The sequence below is a fragment of the Hylobates moloch genome, unplaced genomic scaffold, assembly GCF_009828535.3.
Source record: "Hylobates moloch isolate HMO894 unplaced genomic scaffold, HMol_V3 SCAFFOLD_12, whole genome shotgun sequence".
NCBI classification, from domain to species: domain Eukaryota; kingdom Metazoa; phylum Chordata; class Mammalia; order Primates; family Hylobatidae; genus Hylobates; species Hylobates moloch.
In genome coordinates this window covers 72,609,269-72,626,627 of record NW_026652287.1, presented here as the reverse complement: position 1 = coordinate 72,626,627, position 17,359 = coordinate 72,609,269, and the positions used below count along the sequence as shown (strand labels likewise).

Sequence of the window (17,359 nt, the reverse complement as noted above, 5' to 3'; positions counted from 1 at the left end):
TTGGAAAGCTCAAATCTGAAAAGATGTTAATGCGTACAAATTGATTTATAAATCCAATGCATATCTAGTCATAACTGTAGGGTGATTTTTTTAGGAGAGTTTGTCAAAATGACTCTAAAATTTATATTGAAAGGAAATATTTAAGATTCTGAATAAGAACAAGATAAAATTTGGGCAACTGCAACATACAATAAATCTAAACCTATTAAAACAATATGATAGTGGTGCAAAAAAGAACAAAGAGAGCAGTTAGGCAAAATTAAAAAAATCTCTAAAACATGGGCATTTGCGTTAGGATAAAGATATTTCAAATCCACAAAAATTAAAACCTTTAAGTAGGATTGAAATAATTGGCACTTATTAAAGTTAAAGAAAATTAGACCTCTACTTCATTCTAAACATAAAAATTGATCAGAGAAGGAAGGGTTGAAGAGACAGATGTAAAACAAAAACAAACTCTTAAGAAAAATAGAATATTTTCAAAATCTTCAGATAGGGAAGCCCTTCTATGTGAGACAGAACCAGAAAGCTATAAAAGGAATGCCTTGATATATATATTAAAAACCTCTGAATGATGATAAACACCAGAAAGTTTAAAAAATAATTAGCATAGTATTGAGTGAAAACTACTGTAAAGTGTATGCTACAAAAAAGGATTAATATCCAAAAACATCCAAAATATTTAAGAAAGTATAGTAGGAAATACCTTTGCTCATTTTCCATTAGGTTTTTAATCTATTGTTTTTAATTGGGTGATAATTCACAGAAGAAGACAAACAGCAAATGTATATGAAAGGATGCACAACTTCTTTTAACCAGTAATGAATAACTTTTATAAAATCACTTTTGCCACTAGACTGTCAAAAGTTTAAAAAATATATACCATTCATTATAATGCAGGATTTGAGGAAATTGGACCCACTCACACATGGTTGATGGAGGGTTAAATTGGAAAACCCTTCAGAATATAATTTCTAATATTTATTTAAAAAGTCATACCCCAAATTCAACTTACAAAAGTAAATCTTAAAAAAAATACACATACACAACAAAAGACTCCTCATGGACACTAATTGCAATCTTGATTCTAATAGTGAAAAATTAGAAACAATAAAAAGATCCCCAGATTTATTTTTATAAATGAGTCAGAAAATAGACTTTCTATTCATAAAAAAAAACTAAACAGTAAGAAACTGTAAAGAAAAAATGGCTAGATAAATACATGCCAAATATTTTACCTGTGAGCAGGATAAAATGGCAGGGAATGAAGAGAGTAAAAGAAGATTTCATATTGGATCTCTTGTTTTGTTTTAGTCCTTTACAATTAGAATGCATTCAGGCAAATTTATATATTTAAAAAACAACCAAATAAAGAATGACTAGAGCAAGTTTGCTTAATCTCACAAGTACTGGCATAAAGTTAATAGTCTAAATAATTAACAATTGATTTATCAATTCACGTAACAAATATACATGGGCACAATTGTGGGTGGCAAGCCATCCAGGTGCCGAGGCAAGAGATCGAGGGCACGAGCTGTTCCAGTATAATAAAATATATAAAACAACAAGAGTTATACTAGATCTAGATCATAGACATGATTACATATGAATATCACTAATCATTAGTTTGTAGCAATTACTCTTTATTTCAATATTATAATAATTCTCGCTCTATAATCATAACCTAGGAAAAACCAGGCCATACAGAGATAGGAGCTGTGGGGACATAGTGAGAAGTGACCAGAAGACAAGAGTGCGAGCCTTCTGTTATGCCCAGACAGGGCCACCAGAGGGCTCCTTGGTCTAGTGGTAACGCCAGCGTCTGGGAAGACACCCGTTGCCAGGCGGACCGTGGTCTAGCGGTAGCCTCAGTGTCAAGGAAAAACACCGGCTACTTAGTGAACCAGGAAAGGGAGTCTCCCTTTCCCCCAGGAAGTTTAGAGAAGACTCTACTCCTCCACCTCTTGTGGAGGGCCTGACATCAGTCAGGCCTGCCTGCAGTTATCTGGAGGCCTAACCGTCTCCCTGTGATGCTGTGCTTCAGTGGTCACGCTCCTAGTCTGCTTTCATGTTCCATCCTGTACACCGGGCTCTGCCTTTTAGATAACAGTAGCAAAATTAGTGAAAGTACCAAAAGTCTCTGATATGCAGAAATAATGGCGTAAGCTGTCCCTCTCTCTCCCTCTCTCTCTCTGCCTCAGCTGCCAGGCAGGGAAGGACCCCCTGTCCAGTGGACACGTGACCCATGTGACCTTACCTATCATTAGAGATGACTCACACTCTTTACCCTGCCCCTTTTGCTTTGTATCCAATAAATAACAGAGCAGCCAGACATTCGGGGCCACTACCGGTCTCTGCAACTTGGTGTTAGTGGTCCCCTGGGCCCAGCTGTCTGTTCTTTTATCTCTTTGTCTTGTGTCTTTATTTCTACACTCTCTCGTCTCCACACATGGGGAGAGACCCACCGACTCTGTGGGGCTAGACCCTACACACAATCCTGTAGCAAACAGGGTAGACAGTAGTAATATACGGACGACACAAAGGCTTCTCCTCCACATCATCGAAGAACTATCAGGAACCCAGAAAAGCAAGTGGTTGAGCAATAAGGTGACAATTGCTGTAATACAGATCCATAGAATATCACCTTACTTTTGCTGGAAGGACAGATAAGTCCTCAATGAGGGAGGGTGAGTAAAATCATACATTTTTTTCAGCGTATAATACTCTCAACAGTCAAGGGGAATGAGAATAGCAAGAAATTTCATGTAATGGGCAAAGTCACTCTTACTTGAGGTTATGGACTCTGCTGTGCCACTGTTTGGGGTTGAACTACTGCCTCCACCCCTGCCCCAAAAGCTGTGCAGCCTTACCTAAGCAACTTAACCTCTCTTAATCTCAATGCCTCAGCTATAAAATGTCAACAAGTAACCACACCCAATCCACTGGTTCATTGAGAAGACTGATGGAGATCATTCATAAAAGCATCAGAACAGTACCTGGAGCATAAGTATTTAATAAATATTTGCTATTCTTTTACGTATTACCTTTAAAGAAGCCAAAGAGTGCACAATGTGTTTAGGAGATTGAGAGAAGGTTGATATAGATTGAATAGCAAAACTATGGAATATTTACAATACTACAATAAAATATGAATAATCCTTAACTCCAAGTAAGACCAGAGAATTTGCCTAAATGAATCTAAATTTGTATTTATTTACTCTTACTGTAATAGGAAAATTATCTCTTGAGCAATAAAACAAATTATAAAAATATATTCAATGAGATTTGCATGTTTTTCTGGTGAATTTATATAAATGATCATGAAATTATTTACTTCAAACTTTTAAGGCTCCCAAAATTGTAATCAAAAGCATCCAAAATTGGAATTGAAAGCAATGTTCTGTCTTAGTGAAGAAGAAATCTAATTTTTGAAAAAGAAATTTATCCACTAAAATTAAATAAAATATTTCCTCTAAAAATAACTTCTATCATTTAATGCAGATGAGTCAACAGATCCCTTCCTTTTAATTTCCATCTGGCCTCTGTCATTAGGCTATCACTACTTACTTGCTTTCTCACCATCATTTCAAACCCGTAACGATTCACATGAACAACTGCCTCAAAACCCCTAAGTCCTTCTATATCCTCTGGCTCTTTTATCACAATAAATACTATTACTTCTACGAAGCAGTTTAGTGCTCCGGTTAATGGCAAAGGCTCTGCAGACAGACCACCTGGATCCAGGCTGTGGCTCTGCCAGTTATCAGCTGTGTGACCTCTCTGAGCTTCCATTTCCTTGCACTAAAAGTGGGAATAGTAATAATATCTATCTACATATCTTATAAAGTTGTGAAAATTAAACAAATTACTATATATAAAAATAGAAAAGCATTTGGCTCCTTAAAAGTGCTTAATAATTATTAGGTAATGAAAACAGCTTTCTTTGAGTTCCTTACCCTTTCTTTGTGGTACTCAACACCTCACTCTCTCTTTTTCTGCTTATCTTTCAGTTTATTATCACATTAAATACATTATCTTTCTGGCTTTCTGGACTCTCTAAACTTCTGTGCCAAAATAATCTTTCTTTCGTACATAAAACTTTCTACGAAGACTTCAGATTTTACTGCAGAGCAAAAGCTACATATTAATCATTATCTCCACACATGACTCAGCAGGCCTTTATATAGCTCTATTATTTCTAAATTTTTGCCCAATAAGATGGTGCTATGGCATGGAAAAGCCTTTGTTTATCTTTACTAGAACTGAACTCCAGTTCTTATTACACAAATACATTACTTGGTACAATTTCATTAGCAATTTCCTCGTTGTTGATAAATTGTCCTTAGATTTGGCATTCAATTATAAGGCAAATGTGTGCCTAAAATTGTACATGCCTGGTCAGAATGAGGCACTGATACAGCATCACTCACCAAATAAGAAAAATATTAGCAATGTTTTTTATATCTTTAGTAGCAATAAGGGAGGCAAAAGTCAGAGTATTTTTTTTAAATAGAAAAGCACTTGAAATTGTTTCCTTTACCCTCTATATATTTGTGTTGTCCCCTCTATATTGCTTGTTTCTTTTTTTTTTTTTTTTTTTTTTTTTTTTGAGACGGGGTCTTGCTCCTTCTCCCAGCCCAGAGTGCAGTGGCGCAATCTCGGCTCACTGCAAGCTCTGCCTCCTGGGTTCACGCCATTCTCCTGCCTCAGCCCCCCAAGTAGCTGGGACTACAGGCGCCCGCCACTGCGCCCGGCTAATTTTTTGTATATTTAGTAGAGACGGGGTTTCACCGTGTTAACCAGGATGGTCTCGATCTCCTGACCTCGTGATCCGCCCGCCTCGGCCTCCCAAAGTGCTGGGATTACAGGCGTGAGCCACCGCGCCCGACCTATATTGCTTGTTTCTACAAAAATCATCTCTGTAATTTGATCCCAAACTTTGGCTTTGCTTCTATCAAAGTAATTATCAAGTCTTCTATGTGTAAGCTTATTATTTGGATGGATTAGAATCCTGTAGTGTGTAATATGCTTTTTAACATATGGAAGAGAATTGAATTTTGATTAAATACATAAACTGTAAAAGCAGTTTCAGGTCCCATGAAACAAAGCCAATTACTAAGATAAGTCATGTGTTAATATCAGCACTACTAACTAACTAGTTTCCCCTGATTATCTTAGAAGAAAATGTGGTAAATCATGATAACCAGGTAAGTAAAGAGAGTCACCTATGTCTTAATTGACAGCTTGTATAATTTGTTATTAAAATTAAAACTGTACTTGGCTGTGAAACAGTATGAAATATTAAAGGGACTGAGTTTGTTTTACATTTTAGTCTCAAAATTGAGCAAATAGCTTCAGTTTATGAGCAACATTTCATTTAATGACTATTCAAAGGAATAACTAATTTTAATATTATAAATCTAATTATTAAAATAACACAAATATTACTATAGTACAACTAAAGTCTTCTACAAGATTGATATATATTTTGTCAAGAACAGTCTTACTCAGTGGAATATTTAATTCTGTTTTGCAGCATAAGCTTCTTAGAATGAATAACATTCAAAAACATTTTTAAAAGATATACTAGTATATATCAGGGAAAAATTGCCAATACTTGAAGGTAATGTCTATCAAAACTTAAATATGGCCCAATGGTCACTTTATAGAGTTCATTAATGAAATTGGGAAGAGACTATTAATCTTCAATGTTAAATCGACCTTGTGGAGAAATTCATCAAGCTTATCCTGACTTAGAAATACTCTATAGCTATTATTGATAGAAAGTTTGGGAGACTAATCAGAACTCATATCCAAAGCCAAAGAACCTAAGATAGAAATTGATTTTTTAATGTCCTAAATAAAAGACATATACATACTATGCAGTTTAATACAGGAAGTCTTGCAGGCACAAGTTTTTATTGGGGAGATCCACAGGAAAACATACCTGGCTAGGCTGAAGGCATCATCGATCAAGCCTGCTCGGTTACTGACAGAAAGAACCTAAGGCCAATTAAAAAAATAATAGGATAATTTAGGATTAAAATGGCAGGTGTTCACATATCAAAAAATATCTTTGACAAGCAAATCTGGAGTGTACCTCATGATTCCGGATTAATTGATCAATTAATAATCTCCAGTTCCTTAGGTCATAGTTGACTCTAAAATAGCCAGTTTGATTGATGTTCCCCAGCAGCCAGCTTCCTTTGTCAAAATAAGTTATTCTGTGGTGCTCTGAAAAAAGCATTTTGGGGATAGATTTCAAATTTCAAGAGTTAAAATGAAATGAAGTATGTTTTCTTAACGACAGATATTAACAATACCAATAATTAAGTGAATGTCATCTTAAATACCTAATTGAAGCCTACTCTTTAATTAATCACTTGCATCTAGAATTTGCTAGAAAAACCTTTAATTGGTTACTATCATCTCAATTAATTGTTTTCTTATAATTAGCATTTTTGTTCTTGACGCAACCCCATTACCTATACATAATTTTCTTTCTCAAAGTAACTGTAACCTAGAAATCTACCACTGTATTCAGGCAACTTCTAATTAGATCATATGGGGATATGAGACTAGAATGAAAGAAGAGGTTTTAGATACATATTCTACTAATTTTATTCAGTAAGAAAATATTAAAACAATAGAGCTCATTTACTTGAAAGTCACTGTTGTTTGCCTTTTTTCTTGTGCTTTCTTGAGAGAACAAATAAATAACAGACTTTTCGACATCATCAATAATGCTAGTAAAATAAACATTACTTGTTCAAGATTTTAATATTTCCATATAGAATTAGAAACAAAGATAATAAATTCTGCTTATTGTGATCACTCTGGAAAATGGTAATTTGATTATCCTCACCAGCTAATTCAATTAATAGAAGCCAATAAAAAGTAAAAACAATATTATAACTTCTTACATATTTAACTCCTTCAAAAATAGAACAGAGAGAGGACACTATTCACTGCACATTTAGCCTTTATTGACTCCACGGAAACACAGTTCACAATTCTAATAATTATGTTGTTGATTTTCAGGTCTCATGTTACATAAAATTTACACAGTGAAGTTGACTTTAAATGTATACACATATGCACAGACATACATGGTCTGACATCCAGGTGAAAAAAAATCAAAACCACATGGGTCTACTCTAATTTCTACAATGACTCAAAACCATAAAAGGCATCACAGAAACCATAAGCTTCTGGTCTGAGTAGGGATACATCTCTAGTTCTTACTCCAGCGTCAAAGTTTTTACACATTCAGACTTCAAAATAGAAAATAAATTTTCCCTCTCATTACCTTGAAGGAATACGTTTATAGAGTACTCTCTCTCAAGTAGAGACCACACAAGAAGAGTTTATACCACAAAACGTATTGGGTGGACATTAATGACCATTTGTTTCTCAGGTCTGGAATGAAGTGAACTAACAAACCCAATGCATGCTATAGATGATCAATTTTTTAAAATCTGCAGTAAAATAGAATGTACTTCAACCCCAAAGTATACTGAATATAAAAATTTAATCTTTATCATTTCCAGTATCACAACTTCCCACCACCTTTATAAATAGTGTCTATTAGAACTGATAAAGAAACAAGGCTCAGACAGGTTAATTGAATTACCCAAGAAAGGAAGTGGTTCATCTTTTATCTCCTGACTTCAGTATCCAAATTTTTACTATGCTATATTCTATTGATACAAGATGGTATAAAACTTTTACTATAATATGATATACATTTTTCACATTCTAATGTTGATTTGAAAGGGAGAAAATGGCACTGGAAAAAGAATTAGAGTACTATAGAAAAGCTAAATTCTTATCTCAGCTTTCATACACATAAGTGTTTAAATTTATGCTATTGATTCTCTTTGGTCCTCAATTTCCTTACTTGTAACGTGAGTGACAAATAATGGCCCTTAACGTTCTTTCCAAATCTATGATTCAATGGAAGAAGACATTTATATGTACTATTTTTATATACCATACTTAATCCATGGAACCAGAAAATAAATCATCAGATATTTTTTTCTAAAATGCAAATGATTTCTCCAGTCTCCAGAACTATGATTGTATTGTTTTCAAAATTTAGTGTGTTTATTCAAACAATTGCTACAAAAATTTAGAATTTCATATCTATTTTAAAGATGTAAAAATGACTACATAAATAAATGAGAAAATACCATTCTTTAAAATTAAAATAATCTCAAAAAAGAGATCTTAATTAATAATGTCTGAATTCGGTGAATGAAAATTGAAACTTAAATATTGAGAATGTTGTTTCTTTTTTATTGTAAAAACCTTAGTAACCTTGAAGGCAGAATTAATTAATCTCTAAGTGTCTTCAAGTATACTAAGATTTTTATAACACAAAATATTTAAAGTCTACTTGAATTCACTTGAGCTGAGAAAAGTTGATAAATTTTATCTAAGAAGTGTTATTTTTTTCAAAAAGTTACAATGTTAAAGCATCAAGTTTAACATCTAAACACATACTTTGGATTTTTACAAGTTTGAAATTGTCATGCATTCCTGTAACAGTAACTATATTTTTAAAGTTATTTCCTGTTCACATTTTAGATAACTAGAATAACTTAGCCCCATTTGATTCACTTGAATCTAGTTTTCAAAATTAATTTCAACAACTTACAGATATGATATAGTCAAATTTAAGTTAATATGTATATTAAAATAGGAAAATAATTGCTGTACCTTCTACATTGTCTGATCAGAATAAGAAAGACAGGCTTCTACTGTTTTTAAGTATGTCATTATTAAATTTACTACTAAAACCTGAAGGTTATTATCATTCATGAATATTTTTATGCCTTTGTTACAAATGAGATCATTGGAGCAATGATTCCTTGAAAATTTTTGTAATAGATTTTTAAATATCTTTTCAGTTCTAGTTAATTATATCCCTAAAATGTTCTTCAAATTAACTGATGGCAAGCAATGAATTTTAAAGAGATCTTTTCCAATGGCCTAATGAGCTATAGTGTTTGATAAGTACCATAATAAAATGTATGGAAGTTATATCTTGATGCTGGCAATAATTAAAAATTATATTTAGAATGTATCCAAAATGGCACAAGGCTTAGACTACTGAGGTACAGAGTAGTTGGTATTTTATAAGATTTTATATTTTTTACTTTCTGTTGGAATAAAAAGGGAAAAGAGATTAGGTATCTCTATCCAATATTTGCCGGTTGCAAAGAATTGGAATTTTAAAATTTTTTTAAAAAGGTCAACCAGAGTAACAATGTGAGACAAACTCAGGGAAAATAATACATGTTGGTTTTCTCACACAACTCTTGTGAAAATCAAATGAGGATACTTTGTAAAACCTATAAAGAATCATGTGCATATAATCAAAGATATCATATTGAATAACTGACAGATCCGTAAAGCAATCTACCATAGCAATAAATCGTGTGTGTGTGTGTGTGTGTGTGTGTGTGTGTGTGTGTGTGTGTGTGTGTGTGTGTGTGTGTGTGTGTGTGTGTGTGTGTGTGTGTGTGTGTGTTTGCAGAGTCAGGGGAAGGGTAGGAAGCAAAGGAAGCCAACTTTCTAAAGCCACTTCTTTACATAATCAACTGATATTTTGGACAAATTACTTATCAAGCCTTAATTTCCTCATTTGTAAAATGAGGACAAAATAATGCACATTTGAAAGGTTGTGAGTCTCAAATAAACCAGTGCTTTAAGAAAGCACTACTGCATTATGCTACTTTTCATGTTTGCTTTAATTTTCAGGATCAATTTCTCTTCTATTTTAATATTTTCTTCCCTAACATTTGGCATTACATTTATTCCTCTCCACAAACCGTTAATTGAAAAGCCACTCAACATGCCAGCTACTACATATACAAATGTCTGAATTTTTGGTATTTTCATAATAAGAATGAAAAAGATAAACACTTCAACCTGTTTTCTAAAACTGAAAAATTGGTTTAAAAATTATTTTTAGGCTAAAATGACCTATGCTTTACCTTGGCATTAATTAAATATTTATCCAAAGTACTTTCAAAAATTGAACTGACAAGAATATATGACAATCCAAATCTAATTTGTACTTTATATTATCCACCACTGACTGCCTTAATATCATGTAGATAAAATCTGTATCACTAAGGACAATGAAAAACTACAAAAACATTGACCTGATTGTTATAATTAAATATGGAACTGTTTTTCATATGTTTAAAAGAATTGAGTAGAATTTTTTTTTCATGTTTTTGTGGAAAAACTGTTTTCATTGTGATTTAGTTGACAATATTTTGAAAAAGAGGAGATGGTACAACATACAAAAGGAAACAAAAATTAACAATCTTTTATCTTTTTTTCCTAATTTTTGTTTACTGTTAATTTTTTATTAGTCATCAGAACAAAGGACTTCTTAAAAAAGTTGAATACAATTAAACTGGGACTGAAAAGGCAAAACAGGAAAGTGCTCAGTCCTTTAGATGCTTTTTGTAAACTTTGCAGATTTTTGTATTTACAAAATTTTCAGAAAACATTTCAGGAAACATTATCTTCGTATGGCAATCTGCAAAAGTTTTAACATTCTAAATGTGGCAATGTTATATCAAACAGAAGATAGTGCTACGAATGTGTCATTTTTCATTAAGATGTCCAAGTCGCACCTTACACAACTTTGGGGTGAGGGCCTGTGCCATTCATATCACAGCCTGTGCAAATAGCGCCTCCTAGAGTTACATACTGCGCAAACTCTGCAGCTGTATATAAGGACCATACATATCAAGATAGGTGATATTTTAGGCAAACACATGGGTTGAACCAATACATTGTTTTATTCTTGAATAATAACGAAAGACTGTAAAGGAAAGCAATCCCTCAAACATAACCCGTGGCTATTGGTCAAGGAAAGCTGATATACTATTCTTTATTATTTTTTTTTTTGAGACAGAGTGTCTCTCTCTCGCTCAGGCTGGAGTGCAGTAGCGCGATCACAGCTCACTGCAACCTCTGCCTACTGGGTTCAAGCGATTCTCCTGCCTCAGTCTCCCGAGTAGCTGGGATTATAGGTACCCACCACCATGCCCAGCTAATTTCTGTATTTTTAGTAGAGATGGAGTTTCATCATGTTGGCCAGGCTGGTCTCAAACTCCTGATCTCAAGTGATCCACCTGCCTCAGCCTCCCAAAGTGCTGGGATTACAGGCATGAGCCACAGCTCCCAGCCTGGGATACTATTCTTGATATTCTATGAGAGAGAAAAATATATCATGAATAACAGCATGGAAATAACTAAGAAGTTAGAAGAAATGGACCCGGAAAGGTATCCACCAGAATCACTCATCCTGAATCCTAATAGATTATAATAAACAATTTAAAAGGAAAAAACACCCACAAATTTTGAAGTACTTCAATGCATTGCTACATTACTTATCAATGTTTCATATACAGTGTATATAAATGAAAGCATATGTTTTCATCGTATGTCTTTATGTGTTAGAAATACAATAACCTGAAAATGTATGTAAACATCTGCATGGAACTATAGGTGTTCTTACTGCTGATAACCAGATTAGATTTTACTGTAACAACTTTTTCTTGCATGTATACATATATGTATTCTGAGTACTTAAACCTCCCTTATAATAGCAAGGTTGAGGAGAAGAAACTGTATTTGTTTATTCATTTATACCTCACTCTGTTTCAGATAAAAAATTTGTAGCTTTTTAAACTAAGGCTTATGAAAGAGCAAAATAACATCAATTAACAGCATCTGAGGAAGGAGTAGGAAAAACAATATCTGGGCACACTTGACTATCTAAATCTAAATGAAATGTTACATAAAAGATGATAATTGGCTTTTTCTCTAACTCAATGGAAAACAGAAATAAAAGGGACCTGTTTCACACAGTAGAATGAAGGCTATAGATTGGATTCAATAAATAGCTTTCTGACAGTAAATTGAAATAGGTCACTATCTTATTTGAAGATATTTAGAAAGAGAATAGAATCTCATCTCTCTCTGCTCCTTGAGGTTTGACCCCACCTAAGAGATGGCTTGCTAACCTGCCCAAGCCCCCCACCTTCTGACCCTGTAATTTTATAATTCCATGGAGAATATTGCCTCTCTCATCCTTTAAAGAGACAGTCTGGTAAAGAGGAGATAGGAAAGTGGAATTAAAAATGAGACCTGTGTTTTCAGTATTTGGCATACTCTTCTCTTCGAGGTTATAATTATATTTTAATTACATGTGGAGTTATAAAGAAATGCAATTTTAAACACCTAAGTTTAGTATTACACTTATTTTTAAGTTTTCTCTTTACCATTAAAGAAACAAATAAATTTAGTAATTACATAAACAAACTGAAATTAGACTATTTAGTAACTATACTATATCTAATTTCATAGGGTTGATAATCATTCCTTCATATTCTCTTTCTAATTTGTCTTTATTCACATTTTATAACACCTGGAACCAAAGGTTAAGTTGCTAAACAATTATCTGAAACCAGACAGTTCCTCAGGGGAGAATATATAGTTTACCTGATTTGTTAGACACCCAAATAATTGCTTCTGAAGACACATGGCTTCTATTTCCTACCACAATAGTTAATGGAATCTGCCACAGGTAACTGCAAAATAAAAGAGAAGCTTTAAGAATAAAAATAACTTTATCGAAACAAAAACAAAAAACATTTCCCATGCGTCTTCTGTGTGATTTTTATTACTCTCATTAGGTGAACTAAAAAAAAAATAATTCCAGTCATAAAAGTAGGGTATAAGTCAAAAAGATGAATTCACTCTTTCAATGCCATTAAGAAGAGTTGGCCTCTAAGAATTTTAATTGCAGCGCAAAGAGAACTGCCAACAAAACCATTTATCTTGGGGGAGGAAAAGATTTGCATTTTGAATTTGAAATAGAAAGTACCTAATATCTATACACCTGAGCCATATTGATTAAAGTCTAAACATAACTTCTTTCTACTTGTTTTTATGTTAGATTAAGACACATTTCAGTGGCTTCATGCATTTACATTTTAATATTCTCCTTATTTATTATCTAATGACTCTGTGGGATACTTAATTAATTAATGTACTTTATAGAAAAGTTAATATGACATATCTAAAGTTACTCAGCAGAAAGAAAAAAAACTAGTCAGATTCCCATACAATCCAGATCAATAGAAAGAATATTGTGGGACACACTTAATGCTCTGTTTTGTGAAATGGAATTTCTAGCTTGATGTGTCAAAGCATCCACCAACATGCAGGGACCAATCATGAAACTCAACTATTAAAGAGAAGCATTTTGTAACATTTACCTTTTTATAGGATAAAAATCGAGGCCTATACTTATACATGTAGTAATGTCAGTTTAATCTCAAATGAATAGCCAGAGATATGCTGGATGGTCTTACAGTAAGTCCAATGACTATATTTGTTTCCTTCTTGAAATATAGCCAGATTATTTCAATCTATCATTTCACCATTATCAATAGGGTAGCCAACAATTCCAGTATGGAAAAAATATTTTTCTATTTTAGAAATGTAAGACAAGATATTGCGTGACCTCAATAACTGTGAGAATAAATAAAGAATTAAAAAATGTTCGGGAAACATGCCTGGGGGTAATAAACATTATAATGAATATGTCTTTTGCGGAGTGAGAGAGAAGGACATTTCCTATGACTCTGTTGTGTGAAATTTGACTATTTTATTATTCCATGTTTTCCATTCACAAGAAACAGAATTCAGTAATAGTAAAGAGTCTAAATGGAAGGTTGGAAGAAATTCATAACTTTATAGCAATCCTATCTCCAGTATGGAAAATCAAAATAATATGTTTACAGTTCTTAATTTTAAAACTATATCCTATACTTAATGAAAAAAAAACATTTTGGAGGGCAAACTATGTGGAGACACTATGCTATACTAATAAGGACTCCATACAATCGGTCTGATAATAAAACAATTTATAATAGCAAAATCTATACTGACTCTTTAGACAGTAGTTCATGAACAACAACTCATGTAAACTCTTTAACAAATACTTCCAAGCTTTCAATATAGGTTTAAAAATATGCCCCAGATATTTAATGACAGATTTACTGTGAGGAGGAGACAAAGAACTGATCTATTTCATTAACAGTTGTTCTCTAAAAATAATGGGTCTCTTTTGGTTAATTGGAATACTCAGTTAAGAGACCATGATGCCTAACTATGAGTCTGATTCTCAGATTAAATGATAAGCTCATTTTTGTGTACCTAGATCTTGAAAAAGCCTGAAAATAGAAGGCATTTCTACTCTAAATCATAAATTGCTATTGAATCTGATTGAAGGGACTTGGAATAAAATGAAATAAAAGGCATAAAACCCATCTATAGGTAAGACAGATTAACTTCATAAACTTGACTTTAGTACATATCTTCCATATTGAGTTGGGTCAGCTAAATTGTGAAGCCAAATAAGTACTGGTTAAAAGGCAAAGAATATATAAAATTGAGGACATTTAAAAATTCTCAAGGATAAATGTGTCTTCTTTGCAGCATGATCATAAAATGCTTGTGAATCATTGTTTGCCCCAATATAAATAAACATAATTTCCATGTATTTAAATTATTTATTCTAAACAACTAGAGATTACGATAAAAGTTGGTTTGTTTCTATATTTGGGTTTTAGAAAAAAATCTCTAAAATACAGGAAAACGATTCACATAAATACCTGCATGTCAATACCACATACATACAGCACTTCCTAAATGTCAGGCATTGTATCACATAGCTGTTCAGATACCAGTTAACTATAAGGTTAACTATGTTAAACTATAAACCTTATAGTTATAAGGTTTGGGGATACAAACTTTGAGGCATTTTTTAAAACTTAAAAAAAAACATTTATATATTTCCTAAGAATAATTTTTCCCTACTCTATGTGTGTTTGTGTGTATGTACACACATAACCAAACTCTACATATAGTAACAAAGACAAATTAAAAGTTCCAAGTTACCAAGCATATTTGAAATTTGTATTTATTTTTGAAATACCATACTGTCAATACATTTCATAACTTTCAAAACATCATATATGTGGACTTTTCATAAATTTCATTTTAAAATCAAGGAAAGCCTGATAATTATGTTGCTTTTTGATTATAACTTAAAAGACTAGAAGACCATAAACATAGTTTAGTGAAAAGCCCTCTATGTTGTAAAGAAATCCAAGACTGCAATGGATTGTTTAAAAAGATATTCGAAAAAATAACTTAGGAAATTAGATTGTGTTCCAGCTGTTTCAGTTTAACTTGAATTTTCATCACGTTATTTTAAGCATTAAAAAAAGACCCATCAAGACATTTTTTTCTTTAACAGTTCCTGGGACTGCCTCTCTTATCAGTCGTTTTCATTGTTATAATAAAGCAACTTTTATTCTAATGATTATATTAAGGTAGCAAAGAATAGGTGCATATAAACCTGAATGAGATATCTTTTTATAAAATAGCATCAATATTAATGTAGCATTTGTCCAGACTTTGTGAAAAACTGTTCAGATGTCACTGCCATCAGGGCATTAAGAGAAGGAAAGTATGACTGTGGAGGTTAGTAAAATTCTCTGCAGCAAAGAACACTGAGAAGCTCCTCAGTGTATAGGGAGACATTACTTTGCACTGCAATGCATTAACTTTATAATGAAAAAGGCTATGCAAATTCACAACTTCCCAAGTAACAAAATTCTAGAATATATTTTATACTCCGTTACACAACAGCTAACTTTATGTGACTAGTTATGTAAAGGTCTTTTCTTTCTATGTTGTAATACAACTATTACGTATAAAATATAATTACTGGATTCACTTAAAATGTTCTAGGCATATTGCAGTGATGTTCTAGTGTTTCTTAGAAAAATGAAAAGACAAATAATTGATTTTCCTGGCTCAGAAAATATACAGATTTCACAGGATTTCTGGAATAGATCGGCAGTTGGTTTTACTCCATCAACTGTTTGCATTGTGAAATAAAGATCTAGGAAGGCTATACACATAGGCCAGAGAGAATCATATTGAAGCTTTGACCAGGATGTTATAGTGAATTAAATGATCAATAATATGAAATTGTCATAATAAATTTTCAGCTACAAGCTCTATAATTGCAAAATAAATAGAAAATCATTTTTGAGACTAATAGGATGTCCTGCATTATTTTACTCTTAATATTTTATATGCCAAGTTCTCAGAGTTCAAAATCACATATATGGCTCATGCCTGTAATCCCAGCACTTTGGGAGACCAAGGCAGGTGGATCACAAGATCAGGAGATCGAGACCCTCCTGGCTAACATGGTGAAACCCCGTCTCCACTAAAAATACAAAAAATTAGCTGGGCGTGGCAGCGGGCGCCTGTAGTCCCAGATACTAGGGAGGCTGAGGCAGGAGAATGGCATGAACCCGGGAGGCGGAGCTTGCAGTGAGCCGAGATCGCACCACTGCACTCCAGCCTGGGAGACAGGGCAAGACTCTGTCTCAAAAAAAAAAAAAAAAATCATATATATGATTTTATAATTCCAGAAGACAAACCGACAAAGCTGTCTAGATGTTACATATGCTTATACAGCTTGGAAGAAATTCTTCCTTTAAAGAATCAGACTCCTGGCTGGTACATCTGATGTATGTTATAGGTTGACAGAATATTTTTGTTCAAAATTTGTTCTGTCATCTGTGTGTCCTTTATATTTTTCTGTATCAGTGATGCTTGTGTCACACTGATCATTCTCAAAGCCCTGGCCCGAATCTCTCTCTAACTTTGCCAGAGTCAAGTAGTTTTTATGTACTTCCTGGCAAGGCCAGAGTTGATGCCTACGCTTGTGCTTGTTTTGCCTGGGGCCAGACATCAGAAGATTAGAAACAGCACTTGGCACATGTGGGAAATCCAGGCTGGGGGAAGAAGCATTGACAGAGTCAGCCTCTAACAGTGGTGAGGGTGGCATGGTACTAGCACATTCCATGAGTCCACACAGTTGGATTGCAAAGGGTAGCATGTTGAAGGTAAATAGACTGTATATGGAGAGAGAGAGAGAAGACACTGCTTTACTAAATCGGATTCCAAATGTAGTCACCAGAAACATTCATGAATTTCTCAGTCACTTAGATTGAGTGACTGGCTGGTCTTGGAGCCAGCCTACAGGGGAACAATTTCCATTCTTAGAGATGACAAAGCAAACTTAATGTCTGTTCCAGATCTCCTAGACATGGGTGGTTGATAAAGTCAGACTCCTAATTTTCCAAGGTAATGGGAGACAGCATGAGTAACCCAATCCAAACATCTCATTGCATTTATCAATTTTAACTTCTCTCCCTCTTTCTGTACCTCCCATCCC

The 17,359-nt window shown here is 33.5% G+C and overlaps 1 protein-coding gene across 2 annotated transcripts in view; it reads right to left on the bottom strand.

Annotated features, from left to right (window-relative positions):
* Positions 1-17,359, bottom strand: part of TRHDE (thyrotropin releasing hormone degrading enzyme) — a 395,923-nt gene that overhangs the window by 88,836 nt on the left and 289,728 nt on the right. For both annotated transcript variants that reach the window (XM_032170751.2, XM_058425822.1), the window contains exons 10-12: positions 12,532-12,620; positions 6,101-6,234; positions 5,948-6,003 (exon numbers count right to left, since the gene is read on the bottom strand). In XM_032170751.2, the coding sequence (XP_032026642.1) occupies positions 5,948-6,003; positions 6,101-6,234; positions 12,532-12,620 (279 nt within the window). The remainder of the gene's footprint in view (positions 1-5,947; positions 6,004-6,100; positions 6,235-12,531; positions 12,621-17,359) is intronic.